Source organism: Dendrobates tinctorius, unplaced genomic scaffold (assembly GCF_039654945.1).
Source record: "Dendrobates tinctorius isolate UK_male_01 unplaced genomic scaffold, ASM3965494v1 ptg000177l, whole genome shotgun sequence".
Classification (NCBI taxonomy): Eukaryota; Metazoa; Chordata; class Amphibia; order Anura; family Dendrobatidae; genus Dendrobates; species Dendrobates tinctorius.
The window spans coordinates 2,606,982-2,633,159 of NW_027361844.1; the positions used below are offsets into that span (position 1 = coordinate 2,606,982).

At 43.8% G+C, this 26,178-nt stretch overlaps 1 protein-coding gene across 2 annotated transcripts in view; it reads left to right on the forward strand.

Moving 5' to 3' along the window:
* LOC141054221 (aldehyde oxidase 1-like) overlaps nucleotides 1-26,178 on the forward strand; it is a 295,390-nt gene that overhangs the window by 25,469 nt on the left and 243,743 nt on the right. For both annotated transcript variants that reach the window (XM_073551452.1, XM_073551453.1), the window contains exon 2: nucleotides 5,700-5,757. In XM_073551452.1, coding sequence (XP_073407553.1) covers nucleotides 5,700-5,757 — 58 coding nt within the window. The remainder of the gene's footprint in view (nucleotides 1-5,699; nucleotides 5,758-26,178) is intronic.

Here is a 26,178-nt window from a genome sequence, read left to right on the forward strand (position 1 = left end):
TGTCTGCATCCGTATGTAATCCGTATGGCATCCGTATGCTGAGATTTTCTTGCCGGCTTGCAAAATGGACATACAATGGAGCCCTATGACAGGTTTTATAACACAAACGAAATAATAGATATAGACACATAGAATATATATATATATATATATATATATATATATATATACACTCACTGGCCACTTTATTAGGTACACCTGTCCAACTGTGTGTTAAGACTTAATTTCTAATCAGCCAATCACATGGCGGCAACTCAGTGCATTTAGGCATGTAGACATGGTCAAGACAATCTCCTGCAGTTCAAACCGAGCATCAGTATGGGGAAGAAAGGTGATTTGAGTGCCTTTGAACGTGGCATGATTGTTGGTGCCAGAAGGGCTGGTCTGAGAATTTCAGAAACTGCTGATCTACTGGGATTTTCACGCACAACCATCTCTAGGGTTTACAGAGAATGGTCCGAAAAAGAAAAAAAATCCAGTGAGCGGCAGTTCTGTGGCCGGAAATGCCATGTTGATGCCAGAGGTCAGAGGAGAATGGGCAGACTGGTTCGAGCTGATAGAAAGGCAACAGTGACTCAAATTGCCACCCGTTACAACCAAGGTAGGCAGAAGAGCATCTCTGAACGCACAGTGCGTCGAACTTTGAGGCAGATGGGCTACAGCAGCAGAAGACCACACTGGGTACCACTCCTCTCAGCTAAGAACAGGAAACTGAGGCTACAATTTGCACAAGCTCATCGAAATTGGACAGTAGAAGATTGGAAAAACGTTGCCTGGTCTGATGAGTCTCGATTTCTGCTGCGACATTCGGATGGTAGGGTCAGAATTTGGCGTAAACAACATGAAAGCATGGATCCATCCTGCCTTGTATCAACGGTTCAGGCTGGTGGTGGTGGTGTCATGGTGTGGGGAATTTTTTCTGGGCACTCTTTGGGCCCCTTGGTACCAATTGAGCATCGTTGCAACGCCACAGCCTACCTGAGTATTGTTGCTGACCATGTCCATCCCTTTATGACCACAATGTACCCAACATCTGATGGCTACTTTCAGCAGGATAATGCGCCATGTCATAAAGCTCGAATCATCTCAGATTGGTTTCTTGAACATGACAATGAGTTTACTGTACTCAAATGGCCTCCTCAGTCACCAGATCTCAATCCAATAGAGCATCTTTGGGATGTGGTGGAACGGGAGATTCGCATCAGGGATGTGCAGCCGACAAATCTGCGCCAACTGTGTGATGCCATCATGTCAATATGGTCCAAAATCTCTGAGGAATGCTTCCAGCACCTTGTTGAATCTCTGCCACGAAGAATTGAGGCAGTTCTGAAGGCAAAAGGGGGTCCAACCCCTTACTAGCATGGTGTACCTAATAAAGTGGCCAGTGAGTGTATATATGCATGTCATTGAGACACATATATATATATTTATATTTCACAGAGTTCTTTATAGCAGAATAGCCGCTAATTCAATTGCCGGCTTTTGTCAAATCATTCCCCAACTGACATGAAATGACACATGGCTTACATACAGTAATCCATTTCATTTCATGTTTTGTTTTGTATGTCTTTCATTAGTAATTAGATGAGGGTTGATGTGTAAAATTTGGGAGGTGTAGGTGTTAATTTAAGGGGTTAATTCGTTGTAAAAAAAATGTGTGGGCTCCCACGGTAATATGTCAATGCGGGAGCCCACACATTTTTTTACAACGAATTAACCCCTTAAATTAACACCTACACCTCCCACATTTTACACATCAACCCTCATCTAATTACTAATGAAAGACAGAAAAAAAACATGAAATGAAATGGTTTACTGTATGCAAACCATGTGTCATTTCATGTCAGGTTGGGGAATGATTTGACAAAAGCCGGCAATTGAATTAGCGGCTATTCTGCTATGAAGAACTCTGTGAAATATAATATATATATATATATATATATATATATATATATATATATATATATGTGTCACAATGACATGTATGTATATATATATATATATATATTCTATGTGTCTATATCTATTCTTTTCTTTCTTTATTAAACCTGTCAGTGTGATTTTACTGTATAGCGCACTGAATTGCCGGCTTTTCTAAAAGACACCGGGTGCGTATTTCTCGCAAGTCACATGTGTGGTCCATGTGTAATCCGTATTTTTTGCCCACCCATAGACTTGCATTGGCGTATTACGGGCGTAGTACGCTGACAATTGCAGCATGCTGCGATTGGCACGGACCGTAGAATACGCCCGAGAAATATACGGCTGTTGGGAGCAAACCCATAGAGAATAATTTGTCCGTGTGTAATGCGTGCTTTTAACGCCTCTCACTCGTCCATATTCCTCGCCAGTGTGACCCCGGCCTAACATGAAGCCCAATATGTCATGAAAAAACAGTCTCAGAAACGTTAGGATCCATTGAAGCGTTCCTGAGTTATTACCTCATAGAGGGACACTGGTCAGAACTGCAAAAAATGGCCTGGTCATTAAGGTCAAAATAGGCTGGGTCGTGAAAACGGCTCTGCATCTCCACTCATGTAATGTAATGGACTGTCTGAGACATGGGAAAGACTCGGTGATATGCCCACAGCTGATCTTATGAATTTTAATTGCTCATGAGTCAGTATTACACATTTGATGCCATAGCAATATACAGATACATAGTGCTGGCGTAACTGTCCTTGCCTTCTGAGGAAAAAGTAATCACGAGGAAGTCAGAGCTACGGTTGGACGCTCACTTCCTCTTGATTACTTATACATCCAAAGGCAAGGACAGTAACGCCAGCACTGATTTGGTGCAGGGCTCACGTGTCATAATAACAACCTCACGTGAGCCCTGGGAATACAAGTGCCGACACCACTGGAACATTGCCAGCAAGGGAGGTGAGTATAGGTGTTTTTATTTTCATGGGGTCAAACATTCAGACTGAGAAGTGCTTGTCCTAGTAGTGGACAACTCCTTTAGGGTATTGCACATGTTGCGGACTCTGCTGCGGAATCGCCACAGATTTGGCCTTGCGGATCCGCAGTAGATCTGCAAGTGATGTACACTATCATTTTAGCTTATGTAAAAAAAACGCTGTACACATGCTGCGGATTTTTCCGCGTAGAGTTGGTGCAGATTCTAAACTGCAGCATGTCACTTCTTTTGTGCAGATCCGCAGCGTTTTGACATCTGCTCCATTATAGGAATCCGCAGGTGTGAAAATGCAGGGGAAATCCGCACAATAATTGCAGAGAATCTGCAGTAAATCTGCACTAAATCCGCAGGTAAAACACAGGTCATTTTACCTGCGGATTTAGCAAAATCTGCATGGAAAATTCCACAGCAGAATCCGCAACATGTGCACATACCCTTAATATGTGTTGATGTGAAGAAAAAAAAAAAAAAAATTGATGACCATTAGAGAAAATATTATTTGATTACCTGCAATACACATGATATGTATTGCACTGATTGTAACAGTTATAGTATGAAATTCCTAGGTTGTACAAGTCGAAAATTAAAGACAAGGATAGCGGAACATCTATAGAATGTTAACAACAAAAACAGATTGTATTTGGGTGCAGCTAACCACCTTTTGGTCATACATAATGGTAATACTGATAGTCTCAACTTTTTCAGTATTGCAAAAGTTAAGCTCAAAGACTGGTGGGGAGGTTGGCAAAAGAAACTCTAAAAGAGGCATTTTATATTGTATGCCAAACAGCCTGGAGGAATTAGCTATAGGAATGATACTATTGAAAATGCACCTGGGTTCAAACCCTTGAACCTGGGCTTTGTGGTCAGCTTCCTTGTCTCTTGAGCCACAGCAGATACAACTTCTCTCTGAGTGTTTAGTAGCTGTTATTCTTGCTTCAATCTTTTTAGGGCATCAGGTATTTTTATTTACTCATTTGTCTGTCCTATCTCTTTTCGGATGCAACTTTATATACTTTCCACCTTCTGGTATTTCCTGCTGGTGATAGTCTCATTTCGATGTCCAGCCATACTGTTGTAGTTTAAGCCAAGCAGTGAACGTGCAGCTAGGGTTTATCTTTCTGTTGTTTATGTTGTTTACCCTGCACTTATCTTCTATTTCTGATTAGGATGTAGTTGGAATATTCTCTAACAGTACATTCTTAATGCTTTAGTTTGCATTTTGTGGGGTTTTTTTACTCACTCTGGAATCTCTTTCTATTTCAGCACACTTTCCCTACTGTGGGTAATTTGCACTCTGCTCTTCCTCCTATTTTTTAGGAGGAACGTGAAAAGCTTGACGGCCTTTCATGCAGCATAAGTCTGAGTTGCCATCGTCTAATCTGTGGTTAGGGCTTTTTCTGCTCATGCAGGAACCACTAAGGACTGTGGAGTTAGGATATCTAGTCTGTACAGGAACTGGCAGGGTCAGTTGCAGTTTTTAGTGTGTTACCTATTTTCCCGAGTGAGTTTCTACACTTTCATAACACTATGGTTATATATTTTAGAATAATGATGATTAACTTGCACTCATAATTGAACTGATTATGACATATGTTCCCTATGATTGGAAATATTTCTTTTAAATATGTTTTCCCATGACTAAGGATGATATTAATGCCAGAACCACATCAGGGTGTGTTTTATCTTCCTCTATCATGTGGATCTTTTAATTATATGGGATAAAGCTTAAAGTTTTGATCTATGGATTTTAAGTAAAATTATTAAGATCTATTATTTATTTTTAGAGAGGTAACTAAGAATAGGGTTTTATCTGGATAACAATATTGTCACCTGCAGTTTTGTTCACATCGTTAAGTTGTGCGAGACACAACACTAAATAGGCATAGATGAATGAAATCCCAGCTGCTGCAGTACTTTGGGTTGAAAATCCAATGTTGCAGCAGGTCAGTGAAGGAAAATGGGTCTCCTGCGCTGGCATAGATCCAGTCAGTAATTCAGACAAACGGAAATGTGTAGAAAATAAACAGCATCACAACCACTTCTAAGTAATCCAATAACATTTATCTGAATTCTTGATTGGATCCGTACAAGCAGCGCAGGAGACCTGTTTTTCTTCATTATCCTATTACTACTTTTTACCCAAGAGCTATTCTAGATAAAACAGAAAAGGAGGGCTGCACTGTAAAGGGGGTTTTACACATAGCGATATCGCTAGCAATATCGCTAAAGCATCACCGATTTGGTGAGGCAGCAGCGATATCGCTAGCGATATCGCTATGTGAGATCCTTACCTCCGACCGGCTCCCCCGCTGTCTGTCGCTGATCGCGCGAGATCGCGCAGCTCCATTTCTTGTCGGGCGCTTCCTGCTGGGCTTCCTGCTGGCGCCGACGAGCGACGCGTGGACGCGGGTGGGAGGACGTCAGGATCGCCTCGGCTGAAAGGTAAGTAATGTCCGCTGTATCGCTGCTGCATCGCTGTGAGATCTGCCTGTGTGGCAGCTCACTAGCGACCATTTAACGATGCACCAGCGATTCTGACCGGGTCGTATCGTGGTCGGGATCGCTTCTGCATCGCTAAATGTAAAGGGGCCTTTAGCTTCATTTCCCCAAAGTCTCTGCATTGTAACAGATAAATAAATCCCTTTCATTTTGGAATTTCTGGATTGCTACTTTTTTCTCAGTTGCTCCATATCTTGAATTATTTGTATCTATTTTTACATTTGGAGTGACTTTTTCTAATGTAGCCAACTTTTCAAGTCTTTTTTTTTCACTACAGATAATTGAAGAGAAAGCAGATCCAGAGCAAATGTTGCTACCATACCTCAGAAGAAAATGTATCCTTTTATATGGCTGCAATGTAGTGTGTGAAGATTCCATATCTGCATTGGCGTTTCTGCTCCTCTCTTCTGGACAAAAAAAATATCAAAACAAAGGACAGATCCTTCACATGACATCCACATCTCAATGGATCCCATTCACTACACATGCAATAGAAAGCAAAGACTCATTCATTTTGAACTTTCTGCATCTGCAGAGATACCAAAACCTCGCAAAGCACATGACTCGATAATGTGATTACATTTTATTACATTTCACAATATTACATTCAGCTGACTTCCTCCTGGCAGAAGCCACGCTGCTGGCACATAGTAAGAATACAATCCACTATACAGTTACAGTACAATCCACTTCTGTTTTACTATTATTTAAGTTAATAATGTTCACTGATATCTAAATTAATTCCAAGTAGTAGTAGTAATAGTAGCACTGGCAGAGGCATAGCTAGGGCTTCAGCATAGGGGGGTGAAAAATCTTAGTGGGCCTCTAAGGGCTCATACCCACTTGCGAGAGACTCGCACGATTTTCGTGCGAGTCTCTTGCATGAAACCCCGGCACTGCCGTCTGGACTTGGACCGGCGTGTGCGGAGGCATGTACTGTATTTCTATGCAGTCGCACGCTCCAGTCCCAGTGCGGAAGTGCCGGGTTTTCATGCGAGAGACTCTCACGAGAATCGTGCGAGTCTCTGGCAAGTGAGTATGAGCCCTTACCTGGTAATCCTGACTACAGCTAAGTGGCATACCCTAATTGATTGTGAGTATAGAGGACCATCAGCAGATGACCGCGCTGTGATTGAAAATAAATCTATATACAAAAATGAACACTGATATTCTCCAAGATGATACTCGGAAAAAGCGGCTGTGGTAATCAAACAAAAAATTTCCAGCAACCTGTTTTGAATGGGTACAGAAAGTATTCAGACCCCTTTAAATTTTTCACTCTGTGTTTCATTGCAGTCATTTGGTAAATTCAAAAAAGTTCATTTTTTCTCATTAATGTACACTCTGCACCCCATCTTGACTGAAAAAAATAGAAATGTAGAAATTTTTGCAAATTTATTAAAAAAAGAAAAACTGAAATACCACATGGTCATAAGTATTCAGACCCTTTGCTCAGACACTCATATTTAAGTCACATGATGTCGATGTCCTTGTGATCCTCTTTGAGTTGATTCTACTCCTTCTTTGGAGTCCAGCTGTGTTTAATTAAACTGATAGGACTTGATTTGTAAAGGCACACACCTGTCTATATAAGACCTCACAGGTCACAGTGCATGTCAGACCAAATGAGAATCATGAGGTCAAAGGAACTGGCCAAGGAGCTCAGAGACAGAATTGTGGCAAGGCACAGATCTGGCCAAGGTCACAAAATAATTTCTGCAGTACTCAAGGTTCCTAAGAGCACAGCGGCCTCCATAATCCTTAAATGGAAGAAGTATGGGACCACCAGAAGCCTTCCTACACCTGGCCGTCCAACCAAACTGAGAAATCATGAGAGAAGAGCCTTGGTGAGAGATGTAAAGAAGAGCCCTAAGATCACTGTGGCTGAGCTCCACAGATGCAGTAGGGAGAAGGGAGAAAGTTCCGCAAAGTCAACTATCACTGCAGCCCTCCACCATTCGGGCCTTTATGGCAGAGTGGCCCGATGGAAGCCTCTCCTCAGTGCAATCTGGAGTCACATAAAGTGACTACTGACATTTATTCCAAGCCGTAATTAACTTTATAATAATAAATTGTAGCAAAAACGGAGAAAAATAGAGTCTATGCTAATTTACAAAAATATCAAATTTTATTAGTCATAGAAAAATGACAAAATGCAAATACATGCAAAAAGACAACACTAATTGAATGAGCAGACTGTGTGAAAAGAGGGTACATACACAATAGAAGTGACCAAAATATCCTGAAATGTAGCTAAAGTGAGCTGCTATCACAATGGGCACATGCGGGACAAAGTAATGCTGCCTCTGTACTCAAAAAATCTCACATATACTTGGATAGTCCCAAAAGTAACAATCATGATGTTATATCTAAGTGTTCAGGGCTCTCCCAAATGTAGTCCAGATGAAAATAATAAGAGTACATCAGCCAAAAATTATCACATGTGTTAAGAGAGCACCGGACACTGAGACACCTCATGGAACTAGGACATCACAATTAACTGTGAAAAAGATTGGCAGCACAGTTGGAATAGTTCAATCAGCAATGGTACATCATAAGTAAATAATTACCCGTCATGTTTCCAAATGTGAGCGCAGGAGAAACAGACCTGGTCTGTTTCTCCTGCGCTCACATTTGGAAACATGACGGGTAATTATTTACTTATGATGTACCATTGCTGATTGAACTATTCCAACTGTGCTGCCAATCTTTTTCACAGTTAATTGTGATGTCCTAGTTCCATGAGGTGTCTCAGTGTCCGGTGCTCTCTTAACACATGTGATAATTTTTGGCTGATGTACTCTTATTATTTTCATCTGGACTACATTTGGGAGAGCCCTGAACACTTAGATAAAACATCATGATTGTTACTTTTGGGACTATCCAAGTATATGTGAGATTTTTTGAGTACAGAGGCAGCATTACTTTGTCCCGCATGTGCCCATTGTGATAGCAGCTCACTTTAGCTACATTTCAGGATATTTTGGTCACTTCTATTGTGTATGTACCCTCTTTTCACACAGTCTGCTCATTCAATTAGTGTTGTCTTTTTGCATGTATTTGCATTTTGTCATTTTTCTATGACTAATAAAATTTGATATTTTTGTAAATTAGCATAGACTATTTTTCTCCGTTTTTGCTAGCATTTATTAGGGAGTCGCTGCTGTTATGCAATCTTGCTCTTTTTATGAAGCATGGTAATTACCCATTAGTAAGTTATTTATTATGTTTTGGAGATTTGTTATATAATAATAAATTGATATAAGATCCCTGAATGCAGTGCCCATGTGAGTCTATGGAAGCCTCATTCTCGCCTCTTTCTGTCTTTCATAGACTTACATCGAGCGCTTGTTAGGTATCTTCTATCTTCTCGCCAGTCAGAAGCTGCAGTCACAAGTTTGAGCCGCGGGACTGGAGCAGTGCCAAAACACAGTGAATACGAGGATGAGTATATGACCGGGGCAGGGGACTTGCTCTTAAAGCATCACTACAGCAGTGAAAGAAAAAAAACCCGCTGGAGTGGTGCTTACAATTTAATGATAAGCAATTTATTATTATAAAGTTAATTACGGCTTGGAATAAATTATCTCACTGCAAACTGCCAAATCATGACAGGGAGCACCTGCTGCATGAGGGGCGCTCAAAGTAGTGTGACCAAAGTTGCATATGGAGTATTATTACTTTTTAGGGACAAAATGTGTAGGGCACTAACACAGGGCTTTAATATTTTTAGAGGGGATATTACTATCTAGAGAGCACAAAGGTGGCATTATTACTATGTAAGGAGCACTGTGGGGGCAGTATTATGTGGGGCGGTAAGAGGAGCATGGTTATTGTACCGCACATTAGGTGCAGTAATAGGGACACATATGCCAGCAGTGGCTCAGTATTGGGGTATCAGCAGAATGAGTAGCTTGCACAGATTGGGCATAGATGGGACGATGCTGGAAATGTGAGAAGTCAGATGTGACTGTTGTAATCTCTGCAGCCGAGTCCTGGCTGCAGATGTTGCGTTGGTCTGGGCCAGATGGAAAAGACGGGGAAAGTGAACGACTCGATCAGAAAGAACATCATCAGTAAGTCACTATCTGGAGCTGTGCTGTGATCACTTATATGGTCTGCAGGACTGGAATCTACCGCTATATGGTATCCATATAGTAATCAAATCAGTGTTAGTTTTTGTATATAGATTTATTTTCAATCTTAGCACGGTCATCTGCTGATGTTCCCCTATACTCACAATTAGGGTGCACCACGTAGCTGTAGTAAGGGGCCACTCAGATTTTTCGTCCTTCCCCCGCCCCCCCAAGCTGAAGCCCTAGCTACGCCCCTGCTGATGTTTGAAAATGCTAGTAAAATACAACAGTGAAGAAGTTTTTATCCGAGTTGGCTGGACTATCGACATTTGTTTCTACAATTCGTTCTTATAAGAAACCGCCATCTCTGCAATAGGTAAACTGATTTTGCTTTGACAGTTTCTGAAATCCCCTGTGTCATTATTAAGTGAAACATTTAAAGGGGTCTGAATACTTTCCGTACCCACTGTATATTCTGTTATTTAGTTGATATTGAGTGTACAGGTTCTCCAGGGTCCACTTTGCATGGGTAACCCCAATTGAGGGTACCCTATTTGGGTTCATTGTCTTGACCTCTACTACCCACACCCTTCCTTTACTCTTTCCTGATACCGCGGCATTAAGTTGAGCACTGGTTGCTACTGTAGTAATTGTCTAATCTCCTAAGGTATTGGCTATGTTTTGTTAGCTAGGGTCTTCTAGGGAAGATCTAGGGTGAGCTGACGGTGAGCGAGGGCGCCACTTTGCGTTGAAGTTAGGGTGTCAACCTCTGCAGCTAGGAAGGGGTGTATTAGGGTACATTAGGGACACTCAAGGTAGTTTTGGTAATCTTTACTACTATCATTAGTGTTACACAACCTTGCTGGTTGAAGGCGTAAAATATTTACATGTTTGCCGTGTTGATTTTAAAAGAATTGAAATAAAAAAAAATTTAGGTATTAGATTTAATGTGTCTTATGAGTTATTAAAACCTTATTATCTTCAGTAATTTCTTAAATGTGCTATTGACATAAATTTGACAGAAGAATTTTTAAACTACTGAAGTTTCAAAAGAGCACTGTTGGGGTCATAATATGGAAGTTATAAGAACATATGAGAAGGAGGAAAACGGCACACCATCCCATGTATAAAAATATGCAAAAAACGTTATTCGGCAATTGAGCCATATTAAAAGAGTGAAACAACTGACTCGTTTCTGGTGGGCTGAAAGCACCCTTAGTCATAGGCATATTAAAAATAAATACACCAAGATTATATAGGGGTCATGAACCAATCGAAATGTACGAACAATCAGCAAACAGGAGTGGCTACCTAAAGGAGTATACACACAAAATTACGAAAATCAAATACAAATGCTGTAATTCAATAAATATTAAATAAAACATTACGAAAATTCATGCCATTTGGGAATTTTGTATCAAGCTTTAAAATCCAAAAAGCTTCTCATATATTTTACAATTTTTGTTTGTCTCCTCCACGTTCAGGGTTATTAACCCTTTCTAAAGCATAGAATGCAAATGAGCTAATATTGCCCTGGTGTGTTCTGACAAAATGACAAATAGGCTGTGTTATTTAATTCAATGTTCCTTAAATGTTCTGCTATCCTTTTTTTTTACTTTTCGAATGGTGCAGCCAATGCATTGAATTTTGCACTCTGTGCAACAAATACAATAAATGACATATTGGGTGTCACAGATCATAAAAGAAACAATGTTTTGTGCAAAACCATTATATGAAAAAATGGATTTTGTTTTGTCAATAGCATGAATACAGACATTACACCTAGAAGACACACATTTGAAAAAACTTGTAGTTCTCAGCCATGAACTCGGGCTAGATTTTAACAAACTGGGAGACAGATAATTGCCCAAGCTGGTACCTCTGCACGCAACATATCGGCAACCAGATTGTATAATTTGTCTCAGTTTATCATCTTGATTTATCACTGGCAAATATTTTTTAACGTTCTCCTTAATCTGATTGAATTGAGGACTAAAAGGAGTCGAGAATGTAACTACTGTATTGTCTGAAATAACTTCATGATTATTGCTCAATTTGGAAAAACGGGATTTGCTAGAAACTTTATGAAAAGCATTGTTAATATTATGATAATTGCAACCTCTTTCTTTTAAACGTCTGGTGATGATTCTACTTTCCTGCAGAAAAAGATCATCGTTTGAACAAAGCCGTCTAGCCCTATTCCCTGTTCCAATCCTTGGTGGAAAGGGATTTAAAGAATTTAGATAAAAATACCAGTAATTCTGTGGGTGAAAGTGATAAGTTTATATTGAATTTTGTATTTATTATGCTTTGCTTATATAGCTTTATCATATTCCACTGCGCTTTACATACAATATCATCACTGTCCCCAATGGGGCTCACAATCTAAATTCCCTATCAGTATTTCTTTGGAGTGTGGGAGGAAACCAGAGAACCCAGATTAAACCCATGCAAACACGGAGAAAACATACAAACTCCTTACAGATGTTGTCCTTGGTGGGATTTGAACCCTAGACCCCAGCGATGCAAGGCTGTGGTACTAACCACTGAGCCACCATGCTGCCCTTTGTAGTGGATGGGTAACCAGTGCAACGACTGGCACAGAATAGAGGCATCAGTATAATGGTTAGCAAGGAATATGATCCTGGCTGCTGCATTCAGGACAGATTGGAGAGGGGAGAGTTTAGTAAGAGGGAGACCAATCAGTAGAGAGTTGCAATAATCCAGATGAGAATGAATGAGAGCAACAGTCAGAGTCGAAAGAAAGAAAAGGTCGCATTTTAGTAATGTTTCTGAGGTGTAGATGACATGAGTAAGCGAATGATCGATGTAGGGAGTGAATGAAAGATCTGAATCAAGTATGACCCCAAGACAGCGGGCATGTTGCTGGGGAGTAATGGTAGAACCACACACGGAAATAGCAATATCAGGCATAGGCAGGTTAGTGGAGGGAGGAAACACAAGGAGTTCAGTTTTTGAAAGGTTCAGTTTAATATCGATAGAGGACATGATGTTAGAGACAGCAGTAAGACAATCACTGGTGTTTTGTAGTAATGCAGGGGTGATGTCATGAGGCGATGTGTATAATTGGGTGTCATCAGCATAGAGATGGTACTGAAAACCAAAGCTACTGATCATTTGTCCAACAAGGTCAGTATACAATGAGAAGAGGAGAGGGCCTAGGACTGATTCTTGAGGAACCACGATAGTAAGTGGAAAGGAGAGTAACAAGAGCCAGCAAAACACACAGTGAAGGAGCTGTCAGAGAGGTAGGAGGAGAATCTGGAGAGAACAGTGTCCTTGAGGCCAATAGAGCATAACATAGTGATGAGGAACTGGTGATCCACAGTGTCCAATGCTGCCAAGAGAATCAAGATAATCAGCATGGAGTAGTGACCATTAGATTTAGCTGTTAGTAGATCATTAGAAACTTTAGTGAGGGCAGTTTCAGTAGAGTGTAAAGAGTGGAAACTGAATTGTAGAGGGTCATGAAGAGAGTTATCTGAGAGATAGTGGATTAGACAAGAGTGGACCAAATGTTCCAGGAGTTTAGAGATGAAGGGAAGATTAGAGACAGGTCTATAGTTAGCAGCTCAGTTATGGTCAAGGAATGCTTTTTTAAGCAATGGATGTATGCTGGTGTGTTTAAGTGATGAGGGAACGATACCAGATGAGAGAGAGGTTGAATATTTTTGTAAGGTGAGTTGTGATAGCTGGGGAAATGGGCTGGAGGAGATGTAAGTGAATAGGGTCTGTGGCACAAGTAGTAGGGTAAGAAGATGCAAGGAGCCTGATCCCTTCTTCCGTGACTTGTTCAAAGACAGAAAGTGAGCTAGATGCAATGGGGGAGGGAGTACAGTGCATGATATGAAGGGATTGGGAGAGAATTTCCTGTCTGATATGATCAACGTTTTCTTTGAAACAAATGGCTAGATCGCCAGCGCAGAGGTCAGTGGTCAAGGCCTTTACTCTTGGACTGAGGAGGGAATGAAAAGTGTCAAAGAGACGTTTAGGATTCTTGGATAGTGAGGTAATGAGAGTGTTGAAATACATCTGTTCAGAGAGGAAAAGGCAGAGTTATATGTTTTAAGCATAAATTTATAATGGATGAAATCTTCGGCCAAATTGTATTTTCACCACAGACATTCAGCGCACCTGGAGCACCGCTGTAAGAAATGTGTTTGCAGCATGTGCCAGGGTTGTCGCCTTCTGTGCCGAGGCTGAGTTGTTCAATATGTAGGAGGCGCAGCTTCATCCAGGGCACTTGACAGTGTCACATTGTAATGTTTCAGTGCAGAGCAGAGAGTCAGGGACATGAGAGGGAGGAGATTGGGGCTACTAATGACTGCAAATTCGTCATAAGTTTCTGGGTGTTAATGGCACATATATTTCTATAAGTGTGGAAAGTGGGGACTCCTGAGGAGGGTGAAAGTTCTTGACAAAGAAAGAAAAAAGGCTCTGGTCAGAAAGGGGAAGAGGGAAATTAGTAAAATCATGCACTGAGCAGAGTCGGGTGAAGAGCTGGTCCAGCGTATTTCCGTCTTCACGCATAGGAGAGTTAGTAAGCTGTGAAAGGCTGAATAAGGAATTTAGAGATAAAAGGTGAGTGGCAGACAGGGAGAGGGTGTCACCAATGGAGATGTTAATGTCTCCCTTGATGAGGGTGGGGATGTCACAGCATAAAAAATGTGGAAGCTAGGTGGCAAAGCGCCAATAATTGACGGGAGGGGTTAGGAGGATGATACACAACCATCACTCGAAGGGAGAAGGGTCTGGAGAGTTTAACAGCATAGACCTCAGGTGAAGGGAAGATTAGTGAAGATACTTGGGGGATAACCTGAAAAGTACATTTGGTTGATAGATGCAGACCAACACCTCCACCTGGTCTGTTGTCAGAACTCGTGGTATTTAAGAAATCTAGGCCATCATATGAGAGAGCAGCAGTCGTGTTGCTGTCTGACTGCTGGATCCAGGTTTCTGTAAGAGCCAGAAGGTTAAGAAAATCAGAAAAGAAGAAGTCATGGATGTAGGAGAGTTTGTTACATGGTGCGCGTGCATTCCAAAGGACACAGTTAAAAGAGACAGGAGACATGCAGGGAATATTAATGAGATTTGCAGGGTTTCTGTGCATTGTAGGGGAGAGGTTCAGCTTACTATTACAAAAAGGGCTGGGGTTGGGAGAGATATCTCCTGCGAATAGGTGAAGTAGAATAGAGAGAGTGAGCATCTCTTGTGTTGTATGGTGGAAGTGAATGGATCTGTGCAGTTTAGGTGTAGAAATCGCAGGGACACGGGATGCAGTGATGAGCAGGAGGCAGATCAAGAGTTAAAGGGGGGTTTATTACAGGGGATACTCCACGCAGGGAGAGTATTGGTGACAAAGGAGTGAAGGCATAACACATAAAACAGGAGAACAAGACAGTTAGCTAGGTAAGTGGCACACTTATTAGTCTGAAGTTCTCAGGGCGATGCAGGATTGTTCTTCCGCAGTGGCGCTGAAGGAAGCATGTGAAGTCTCTGGCTTGGTCCTGAAGATAGTCGACGCCGAAAGCGGTGTGCCCGGGTTCCCTTGCGCGAGGTCCTGTAAAGACGGAGCAATGTGTGGGTCGCGAAGCAGTCTCTAATCCCGCCAGAATTTTTCAGAGTTCAATGGCGGAGGCGGGATGCAAGTCAGCCGGCTCCGGCCGATAGTGCTGTTCACGGGTGGGCCACACGCCCACGTTAGTCTGAGGAATGGCACACGCGGTCAATTCAGTCTCAGAGGTAGGTGAAGGCATGCAGTCAATTCCCTCACGGTCAGGGGAGGTGCGCGGCAGCATACCGCAATGAAGGACGGTATTTAGTAGTCGTCTCACGGAGAGTTAACTGTCTCCTGCTGCGTACTCTGTCTTCCCACCAAGTCTGCCCTGTTCCCGCGCACAGCCCCTTTTATCTCTGTCACGCCCCTTCAGCCAAGTGCAAAGGTTGGTCCAAGAGAGGCACCACCAGTCCCATCCATCTTCTTACATAGGATTGCGGAAAGAGGATGAATGCTGAGAGAAGAGAGAGGGGCTGATATTGATGGAGTGCAAAAAGTTTGTGCAAGGACGGTGGATGTGAGCGAATGCAGCAGCCAGAATATCATATAATTGAAGAACGGATGAATGGACAAATGTACCAAGACATTCTCGATAATCTGCTGCCATCTACCAGGATGATGAAGATGGACCAAGGGTGGATATTTCAAAAAGACAATGATGCCAAACACACAGCCAAAAAAAAACTCTCAATTGGTTTCAGAAAAAGAAAATAAAGCTGCTTGAAAGATCCAGCTAATCATCTCACCTGAATCCAAAATTTTTGGAAGGAACTAAAGCTCAGAGTTCATAGGAGCCCACAGAGCCTTCAGGATTTGAAGAGCGTTTGTGTGGAAGAATGGGCCAGAATCACACCTGATTAATACATGCTACTACTTTCTCTATAGAGGAGACATCTTGAAGCTATCATTTATGGACATCTATGGTTTGATTTCTTTCTCTGTGTGGATTGGATGGGTTGTTACTGACATCTGGTGAGACTTTCATGTCAATAGCATTGTTAGAATTATATTTACTTAAAAAATTGTTGATGTGTTAAATGCTTATTTCATCCTCTGTATAATGGGTATGTGTTCTATTTGTGACTAACATGAATAGGACACGTATGTAAAGAATTGGAGAAATAACTGGCTTCATGTGCTCATCTGCATTGTGGATGATGGCAGGAGCGCCCTGGTATTGATATGCATTAATCGTGGTGCATGCTAAGATTTCTTTCCACACAAGCTATCAATGTTGTACACTGGTACGCTTGTTAATACTGGATCAATGCGCTGTTTGCTGAGCACACGGACAGCGCTATCAGGATCCTGTCAGCGCCGGCGGACTGCCGCGGCTGAGCAGGGTCACTCACCCAGACTACTGGAGGGCCCGGGGTCCGAAACTGCAGGGAAAGTTCTGAGCACAGGACCTGCGACACTAAAGGTAGTAAAGAGTACAAGGACCTACGATCATGTGACCACAGGGGGCGTTGCTTAGCGTCCTGCTGCAGTAGATGACTGTAGGATTCTATTACAGGAATCCTGGAGTAAAGATTAGGGGAACTCAGGTCAGACAAGCGGGGGGGTCATACACAGAGAGGGCGGCGTGGTACCAGAGAGGCAAGCAGAGAATAGTCAGAACGTAAGCAATGAGTCATACACAGAGATAGCAACGCAGTACAAAAGGAACAGGCAGAACTCGTAACAGGGACAGAACCGGGTCAAAACCAACCAAGCATAAAGTATCAAACACTCGGCCAAGGATCTGAGTATAAGCGACGAGAAATGAGTCCAAAATGAGGCTATAAAAAGCCTCCCAGAATCTCAGAGTGAGGCCGTCCAGGTCCACTTTATTCGGTAACTTTTTGGACATCCACAGCAGTGTAACACTTCTGCACCTTGGCCCGGGTACCTATCACCTCCTCCTACTCCTGTCAGCGATGACCAGCTGGGTTCTTTCACCGTGGATGCCGTTAGGCCCATGGCCTCAGCACTTTCCCCTGCTCGAGTCCGCTTGCTGCGACACTTACTGCCCCTTCGGTGTCCAGCCGTCTGGTACCCCAGGCCTTCTTTAGTTAGCGTCCGTTGGTCTGCAGTTGTCCTGTCAGGGCCACCCCCCTATCCATCTCTTTCTCCTCTGTCCTTTCCTGAGCTCTTCCCTCCTCCGTCTTCTCCTGAGCTTTTCTCTCTTCTATCTCCTCCTGACCCCGGGACTCTCTTTCCTTTTATCCCCCTTCTTGGGGATTCCCCTCCTCAGTCCCGTAACTCCGCCCACCATGACTCTGCGTATCTTAGCTTCAGCTGCTGTTTGGTTCCTTCACTCATTATCTTATGTGTCCACCTAGTGGCCAAAACCAGGTACTACACCGTCTCTTACTAATTCTAGCTGTTTCCTTAGACATGTATACGAATTCTTGTCAAACAGTGTACACAACATATTTTACATGTTCCTTTTTGATCAGACAGGTCCACATGTCAGTCCACCCTCCTACAGTGTATAAAACTTCTCATAGTGGAGCTGATTTACTGTTTTACTCAATAACAATTGAATGGCACATACAGCACATTTCCCTAATCACAAGTCTCCAGATGCATATGATTATATGATTATGCAGGTCGTTAACCCAGCAATTTTTTGCTTTTTATGCATTTGTTGTGTCCTCCCCTTGAGCCATTACTTTTTTTTCTGGAAAAATAGCCATGTGAGGGGATTGTTTTTTGTTGAATGAGTTGTAGTTTTGAACTACACTATTTAATTTTATCATACAATGTACTGGAAAAGAGGAACAAAATTCCAAGTGCGGTATGATTGGAAAAAGAAAATTCAATTCAGCCATATTTTTTAGGTTTAGTTTTAATGGTGTTCACTGTGTGATAAAAATAACATGGCAACATAATTCTACAGGTTACAATTATGTACAAACCTGCCCACATTTCTTATCATTTTAGTGGTAAAAATAAAAATGTGAAATTTGTAAAAATAAATATAATGGGATGTGTCACCATCTTCTGAGATCCATAGCTTTTTTATTCAGTGCAGCTGTAGAAGAGCTTCTCGGGATATGTGAACAGCCAGTCCTCCCATTTCTTTGACTGTTCGTAAACCTGGCCTTGATACGCCTTATTAACTCTCTCAGCACTATACGTGCCTGCTTTACTGGGCTTACATCACCAAAGCTACCAACCTAAATGATGCATATCTCCCCTCAAGGACCTGTCCGGCAGCCATCTTACAATATATATTTCTTTCTGTTACTTTTTTTCATTTTTTAGCCCTCCCAGGAACTTAACTCGCGCTTGTTCAATTACTCATACTATATATTGCAATATCATAATGTTGTAGTATATCGTGAAATCAAAGCTCTTCTATGAAGTTCAGCCTGAGGCCTGAGCTTCATAGGAGAGCGATACAATGCCATGGAAACTGGTTAGTTTCCTGTGATTGTGGGTCGCCCTCACACCCAGGGCAGCGGGGTACTCGGTACCGGGCCGGTGTCAGGGGGAAGATGTCACAGCAGCAGTGACCCGATCCGTGGCCCTGGGCGCCCAATATCAATGGCGGTGATGTTAGTGGTGTTAAAGTTTATTGGAATAGTTCATGACGCCACCCGTGGTGTTTGACAAGAGAGATGTTAAGCCAACGCTGCATGCAGATCCACTGGGACTGATGATATGTTGCAGCAAAGATGGTATAGCTCCTCACAGGTGGAGCTGTAGTCCCTGGGCAGTGTAGATGCAATGGATGAGGAGAGGTTAGCCAGATGTAGCGGTGCTGACGGTGTTGACGGCGAATGAATGGAGGACACCAGGGCTTGCAGTTTCAAAGCTTTACTCACAGTTCGTGGTACCCACTGGTGCCTGCCTCCGTGCCGTGTCCTCTGGGGTAGAGACTCAATCAACCTCCCAGGCAAGTCAGGGTTCTCCTCTCCAACACTCCGCCAACATGTGCCTTTCCTGAACGACTCCTCTATTGCGCCTTTTAATGTGAAGAACTCCAGTACCGTAGTTCTCTGGAATTCCTCCTGTCAGATGTTCCTAGAACCTTACTTGTATGACAGACAGCTGTAGCCTCTATCGGGGACTCCTCTCAGAGTCCTGGCTCGCTAATCGGTTGCTGTTGTGTCCTAAGTCTTGGATGGGAGTAGTGCATTTACAGCCAACTACTCCACCGGTGTCTGCTTCAGAACCATAAGTGTCCATACAACCTCGGGGACCGGGCCCCGGCCTTGCGCTGAGAACCTATAGGCAGGGTTCCTCTTCCAACCCACAACTCCTCTCTGTTCTCTTACTCCTTCGTTCCGCGCTGTTCCTTCTCTCTCTTATGGAAGCTGAGGTTGCAGGTCTATGTCCTTCTCTTTCTCTCCTCTTTCCTGTGCCAACTGGCTCAGATCGCTGAGGCAGCTGCAGCACTCTTTCTAAACTAAACACAAACTGAACTCAAACTAACTTCAGAACTGAACTTCTCTCGCCTGACCTCCAGTCAGACTGACCTACAATTCTTCACTTTCACCCTCTTTTATACTAACTCCACCCACCTCCCAGCACATCTCGTTTTACGAAGCAGGGTTCCACAAAGGGTGCTCTGCTACCCCCAGCCTGAAGCTGCTAGGCGGACCGACTGAACTATCCTGTGTGTGGGATGCAGGTGTTGGAGTGTGGAAAGGAGTTCCCAACTTACCTAGTTGATGGGGCACTACACCTTAGGAGAAGGTGCAGTACCTCTGTGGCGACTGAGCCTCAGGGGCGCCACAATTGCATCACGGGGTGCCAATGGGAGTCAGTGTGCACATGCACTAGTAAGATTATCATTTAAATGGTGCGGTCACAGATAGACAGCAGCATTTAAAAGGTTAAAATTACGCATCTGTCTGATGTGCAGCAAGCTCAAATCCTGAGCCAGCATCACACTTTCGTTAGTCACCTTTGTGTAAAGCACATGCCATGACCGGTAGCAGAAATTCACGTACAAGAGACCCAGTGTTACAAGTTGCGCCCTAAGGGCACCTTAAGGCTACTTTCACACATCAGGTTTTCGGCGTCAGGCGCGATCCGGCGTCGTGCCGGAATGCCGGATCCGGCAAATGTTTTGTAAAACCTGATGTGCCGGATCCGGTTTTCTGCCGGATCCGTCTTGTTCTTGACAGACAAAACCGGATCCGTCTCATCCGGTTCATCCGTTTTTCTATCTGTTTTTCGACGGATTACGCCGGATCCGGTTTTTAAAAATGACCCTTGTGGCCTTCCGAACGGGATTGGCTACTGGAAAACTATATATAGCATGTTCCTACAGCCCTTCTTTGACAGGTTGTAGAGAAGAAAGTGCAGGTTGGAGAGAAGAGCAAGTTACTGGCGAAGATGGATGTTGTCATTGGAAATATTACCACTAGAAGTTCTGTGACGGTTTCAGTAATGAGGGACAATTTTGCACTATACTTTATGTCACCTCAAGGCAGAGTACACTGGCAGGATGACAGAGTGTGAAAGATTTGTGCCCTAACCAAACTTGTGTACCTTCTGGACCAACAGTATATACCTTTGCCAACCAAAGTTGGCTATCTTGTCATGGTCTTACTATTTTTAGCTTTAGGCCACAGGTGTGTACCTGGTTGTGTTTTATGCAAAGTATTTCACCTTTTAACAAAAGTTGTGTACATTGTTAGGAAATCACCAACAATAAACACAACTTTTTAGGTGAAATACTTTGCTTCAAACACAACCAGGAACACAACTGTGGCAAAAAGCTAAAATTTACCCACAGTTATATACCTGGTTTTGAATACCTTTTTACCTTTGAAATACCCTGTATTTAACCTTTTTTTTAAACATAGTTCGCCACAGAAAGAAATGACAGACAACCATTGTGAAACGATAATTTAACTTTTATTTAAAATTTTTTTTTTTTTTGTAAAATGTTTTTAAAGTGCAAAAAACTTTTTTAATAAAGGTTTTAAACCCAATGGGCATTTTTATTAAAAAACACACATTACAAATCTGTGTAGTGTGGGGTGGAAATACTGCTGGAGGGGCTGCGGGACACTTCGACACTGGGTGTGTGGAGAGAGGACTGGGATCGTGGTGGGGAAGGAACAGTTAGAGGTGAAGGTGTGGAAAAAGCTACAGAATGGGTGGACATGTGGGAGGCAGAAGAGGTGGTGGGCGGTGGAGTGGAGGGTTGGGCAGGGACTGTAGGAGCAGATGATGTTGATGGAAAGTTGTATGGGGAAGGAGTTTGGTACGGGGAAGGAGTTTGGTACGGGGAAGGAGTTTGGTACGGGGCAGGTTGCTGGAAGTGGGGAGATGTCTGGTACTGGGGAGGTTGCTGGTACTGGTGAGGTTGCTGGTATGTAATAGGAGGGGGAGGATGGAAAGTGTCTGGAGGGGGTGCAGATGTAATAGGAGGGGGAGGATGGAAAGTGGCTGGAGGGGGTGCAGATGTAATAGGAGGGGGAGGATGGAAAGTGGCTGGAGGGGGTGCAGGTGGAGGAACTACAGTGGTGGGAGGTGGAGGTTGGGAGGTAACCTGCTGTAGAGCACCGTGGCACGAATGCATTACATGCATCTGCTGGGTAGGAGATAGTGTTGCCATGCGCTCCACAACAGACCTGAAAAAGGTGTGGTTTGGCGAAGATCTTGCTTCTGAATGCATGGTTTGCAGAAGTGTCTTCACCTCCAGAATGCTGGAGTTGATCTGCTGAAAGCCTGCGGAGATTTGCTCTGACAAGACTTTTAGACAGTTCTGGAAAGATGCATTCAGATGCAAGAACTCTTGCGCATAATTCTTTTCCTGACCCCTCTGCCGCTGTCGCCCAGTACCCGCAGGTGTACTAGAGGTGGCAGGGGCAGAAGGGTGGGGTAAAGGGAAAGCGATCTCCTCACCAGCAGCTTCATGTAATGTAGGCGGCCAAGATGCTCCTGTGCTGGTGGATGGGACAGATGGGTCGAATGTGTGGGAAGGCTGGGAAGGTGCAGATGTACCGGGGCGGTCGAAGTGTCCCTCGGTGCCGGTCTCCTCAGGGATCGCCTCAGAAGGGTCCAATCGTGCAGGCTCCCGAGTGCTGCTCACCGTACTGTGGAATAAAGAGAAAAAAAAACAATTAAAATACTGACATGGTATGGCCCTGGCTGAAAAAAAAAAGTTACATCTAACATTTTTTTTCACATGTGGTGTGTAATATTTACCTTCTAGTGACCATTGTTTCCCGGAGGAACGACAGGGCTTGTGCGTACTTGTACTTGCTCCTGCGTCCTCCAGATCCACTCGGGGCCCGCATCTCTTTATTGAACTCCTTCTTGAAATGATCCCTCACAGACCGCCACCGATTCACAATTCTGTTCCCTGAAACGAGAAAGGAGTGGTTAGTATACAACATCAGTGTTTCACAAACTCCAGTCCTCATGGTCCCCAGGGGTCATGTTTTCATGATTTCCATAGTAAATAGAAATCCTGAACACATGATCCGTGGGGACCACGAGGACTGGAGTTCGGGAAACACTGGTTTACATCAAGCAACCGGTACTGTATATACTTATGCTCTTTAATCTGGGCCCGAACATCGAGGTCCTCCCAGCGGCCCACAAGGAGCGAACAGATTTCCTCCCAGAGTCGTCGGGTAACGATAAGGTCAGCGTGGAGGCGGTCAGCCATATTCCAGAGCGGCTCCCTTTCTCTGACGAGATCGATGAGGTGGTCCACATCGAGTCCTCCATCCTCACCGTCAGAGTCGGGAGCACGCTGTGAAGGCTGTTAAAGAAAAAGACAAAAATAACATAATTAGCCTCCACAAAAGAAATGAAATAAAAAGTGCAAAAAAACAAAGCAAAAATATTTATACTTACACGCTGGTGACCGCCGCGTTGCTGTCGCCGACGACCCTGGGAGGCACTGCGAGGACCTCTTGGCCGAGCACTAGATTGGGAAGACTAGAGAATAAAACAAAAAATGTTATGTCTTTGGATGTAGGCATTTGTTTGCTGTGTGTGGTCTGCAGAACATTGTTTTCTATGTGTTGTGTGTAGTGTGATGTTGTGTTTCTGCGTTTGATGCAAAAAACTTACCAATTGTGAGCCCACTCCAGGTGTCTGTCCACCCCTTCCTTCTTCTTCTGGGAGCTCCTCTTCATCTTGTGATTCCTGTTTTGAAATAAAAGGCAATGAATAGACATATATTACAGAGATGATGGATTTTGGAAATAAAAACTTACCGTCAAACGCTGACGATGCGAGGGAGGGCTCCCAGAAGAAGATGTGCTGTCCTGTTGATGTCCAGACTCCATGGCTGTGGGTATTGCTGCTGCTGTTGCTGCTGCCAGTGATGCCATTTCTGCTGCTGCTGCTGCTGCTGCTGCATCTCTTGGGCGGCTGTTGAATAAAGAGAAACAAAGGGCCAATGAATATCTTGATATTCCATGGCCCTAGTTTGGAGGAATGGGGGATTTGATAATTACCGTCTTTCATCTGCTGCTGGACTCCCCTCCTCAGCATGTTCCATTTGCTGCTCCATTTGGGGTGGTGGTGGTGCTGATGGTGCTGCAGTGGTCTCCTGCCTTCTCCTGCTGCGCTTGGTTGCTTTCTTGGGTGGCATGTTGGGTGTGGCTGTGGGTCCCACTGTCTTGCTTTTATATATGTCTTGTGGGCAGAGCTACTGAGCATGCTCAGACCAAAAAAACCGGATCCGGCCACCGGATCCGGCTTTCGCCGGATCAGGCGCATTGCGGCGCTCATAGGCTTTAATGAAAGCCTGAAAAAGCCGGACGCGCCGGATCCGGCGGGTCCGGCTTTTTCGCCGGAGACAAAAAACGTTACAGTAGCCGTTTTTTCCAGACGCCGGATCGCGACACATTGCCGGATCCGGCGAAAACCGGATGAAACGTATGGCCATCCGGTGCGATCCGGCGCAAATGCAAGTCAATGGGGGGGAAACCGGATCTGGCATTGCATTTCGCCGGATCCGGTTTCTGTCAAAAGCGCCGGATCACGCCTGACGGCGAAAACCTGATGTGTGAAAGAGGCCTAAGACAAACGTATGAGAAATTGTCCAAGTTTCATCCCGAAAACTTGGACAGTTTTTTCCTTATTTTCATCAATGTACCACCCATGTGTCTGTTTTTTTATGTATGTGTGAAGTCCGTCTGTGATCAGTTTTCATATATCTACACTAAAATGTAAAAAATATACATGATGAGATACAGTTGCCTAGGTTTATCAGAGAAATGTGTCTGTAAAAATTGGATGCCATTCGGATGCTCTGTGTGTAATCTGGTTTATTTTGCGCACCCATAGACTTGAAACGGTGAGTCTCATCCAAGACAGAAGAAAGTAGTGCATGCTGTTTTTTTTTTTTTCACGGACAGTTAGACCGAGAGAAAATCGTTCATCTGAATAGCCCTATTGAATACCATACATACGGTAATCAAAAATTATAATCTCTACTGCGCATGCGCCGGTATTTTCCAGCGCGGTCTATGCCCTGGAAGTCTTCACATGCAGGACGCACTTACGGGGCATAGACCGCACTGGAAAATTCCGGCGCATGCGCAGTAGCGATCATTTGCTTCTCCCACAGTTGGGCAAAGCATACTGCGCAGGCGCCGGAGACCTTTACAATCCGCAAGCGTGGAAACCAACATTATCTGTGATATTCACAGATGAAGATTACGTTCAGCAAGCCGAGGATGGGGGGGAAGAAGGCGACTAAGCCACGCCCATCAGACCGGATTGCGGCAATTTGCATACATCCCCAACAAGATAAAAAAAGTATTTATGCCTCAAAGGTGCGGGGTCAGGGGGAATAAAAAATACTAATAGAATCCTTATGGGACACGCAATTGGGTGATATCTTTACATGATATAACTAAATATGGGTGACAGATTCCCTTTAACTGCTTTGAACAGGCACTCACACCTAGAGTTGAGCAAAACGGGTCGAAAAATTTCAAAAGTCGCCGACTTTTGGCAAAGTCGGGTTTCATGAAACGAAACCCGACCCTAGGATGAGGTCAGCCACGAGGTCGGCGACTTACGTGCCAAAGTCGCGTTTCAAAAGTTTGTTTTGCGCTCTTTTTCAGCCAATCAGGATCCACGGACACTGTGGGCAACGTGATGACATAGACAGGGGTCACCATCATCTTTCAGAAGGGCATGCAAGTGATTGGCTTGCTTTGGTGGGCGTCACAGGGGTTATAAAAGGGCGTGCACGCCGACCGCCATCTTACTTCTGCCGATCTTAGCATAGGGAGAGGTTGCTGATTCTGTAGGGAGAGCGTTAGGCAGGGAAGAAGAAAAAAAAACTGCTTCTGCTGCTAGCGATTTTTCCTGTACAACACACCAGTCACTGTGTGTGCAGTGCAAGGGGAGGCTATATTGTGGTGGATCAGCGGTGTTGGTTGTTAGGCTGCCTTCTAAGGCTTCCTGACAGCTGCATTGCTGTTTACCCACTGCTCTGCAAACTGCTTTTTTAAAAGCAATCCCAATTTTTTTTTTTTGTCCTGCTGAGGTACTGAGCGTGCATTTTTTCACACCATACAGTGTCAGTGGGCCTCACACAATCCAAAAGTGTCCAGTGTCCACTAGTGTCTGCAGAAATTCAAAATCTCCCTTATCCTTTAGTCACTTTTTTCACACCTGTGCCATCGAGCCTGTGACATAGCGCTCTGATATTCAGTGGGCCTCACACAATCCAAAAGTGTCCAGTGTCCACTAGTGTCTGCAGAAATTCAAAATCTCCCTTATCCTGTAGTCACTTTTTTCACACCTGTGCCATCGAGCCTGTGACATAGCGCTCTGATATTCAGTGGGCCTCACACAATCCAAAATTGTCCAGTGTCCACTAGTGTCTGCAGAAATTCAAAATCTCCCTTATCCTGTAGTCACTTTTTTCACACCTGTGCCATCGAGCCTGTGACATAGCACTCTGATATTCAGTGGGCCTCACACAATCCAAAAGTGTCCAGTGTCCACAAGTGTCTGCAGAAATTCAAAATCTCCCCTGTCCTATAGACACCTTGTACCTTGATTTACATTACTATATAGTTTGTTGGATTTTGTCTACATTTCTACCAAAAATGAGGAAGGCTGGTGGAAGAGGCCGTGGAATTGGGCGGGGGTTGGCAGCTGGTAATGATGGT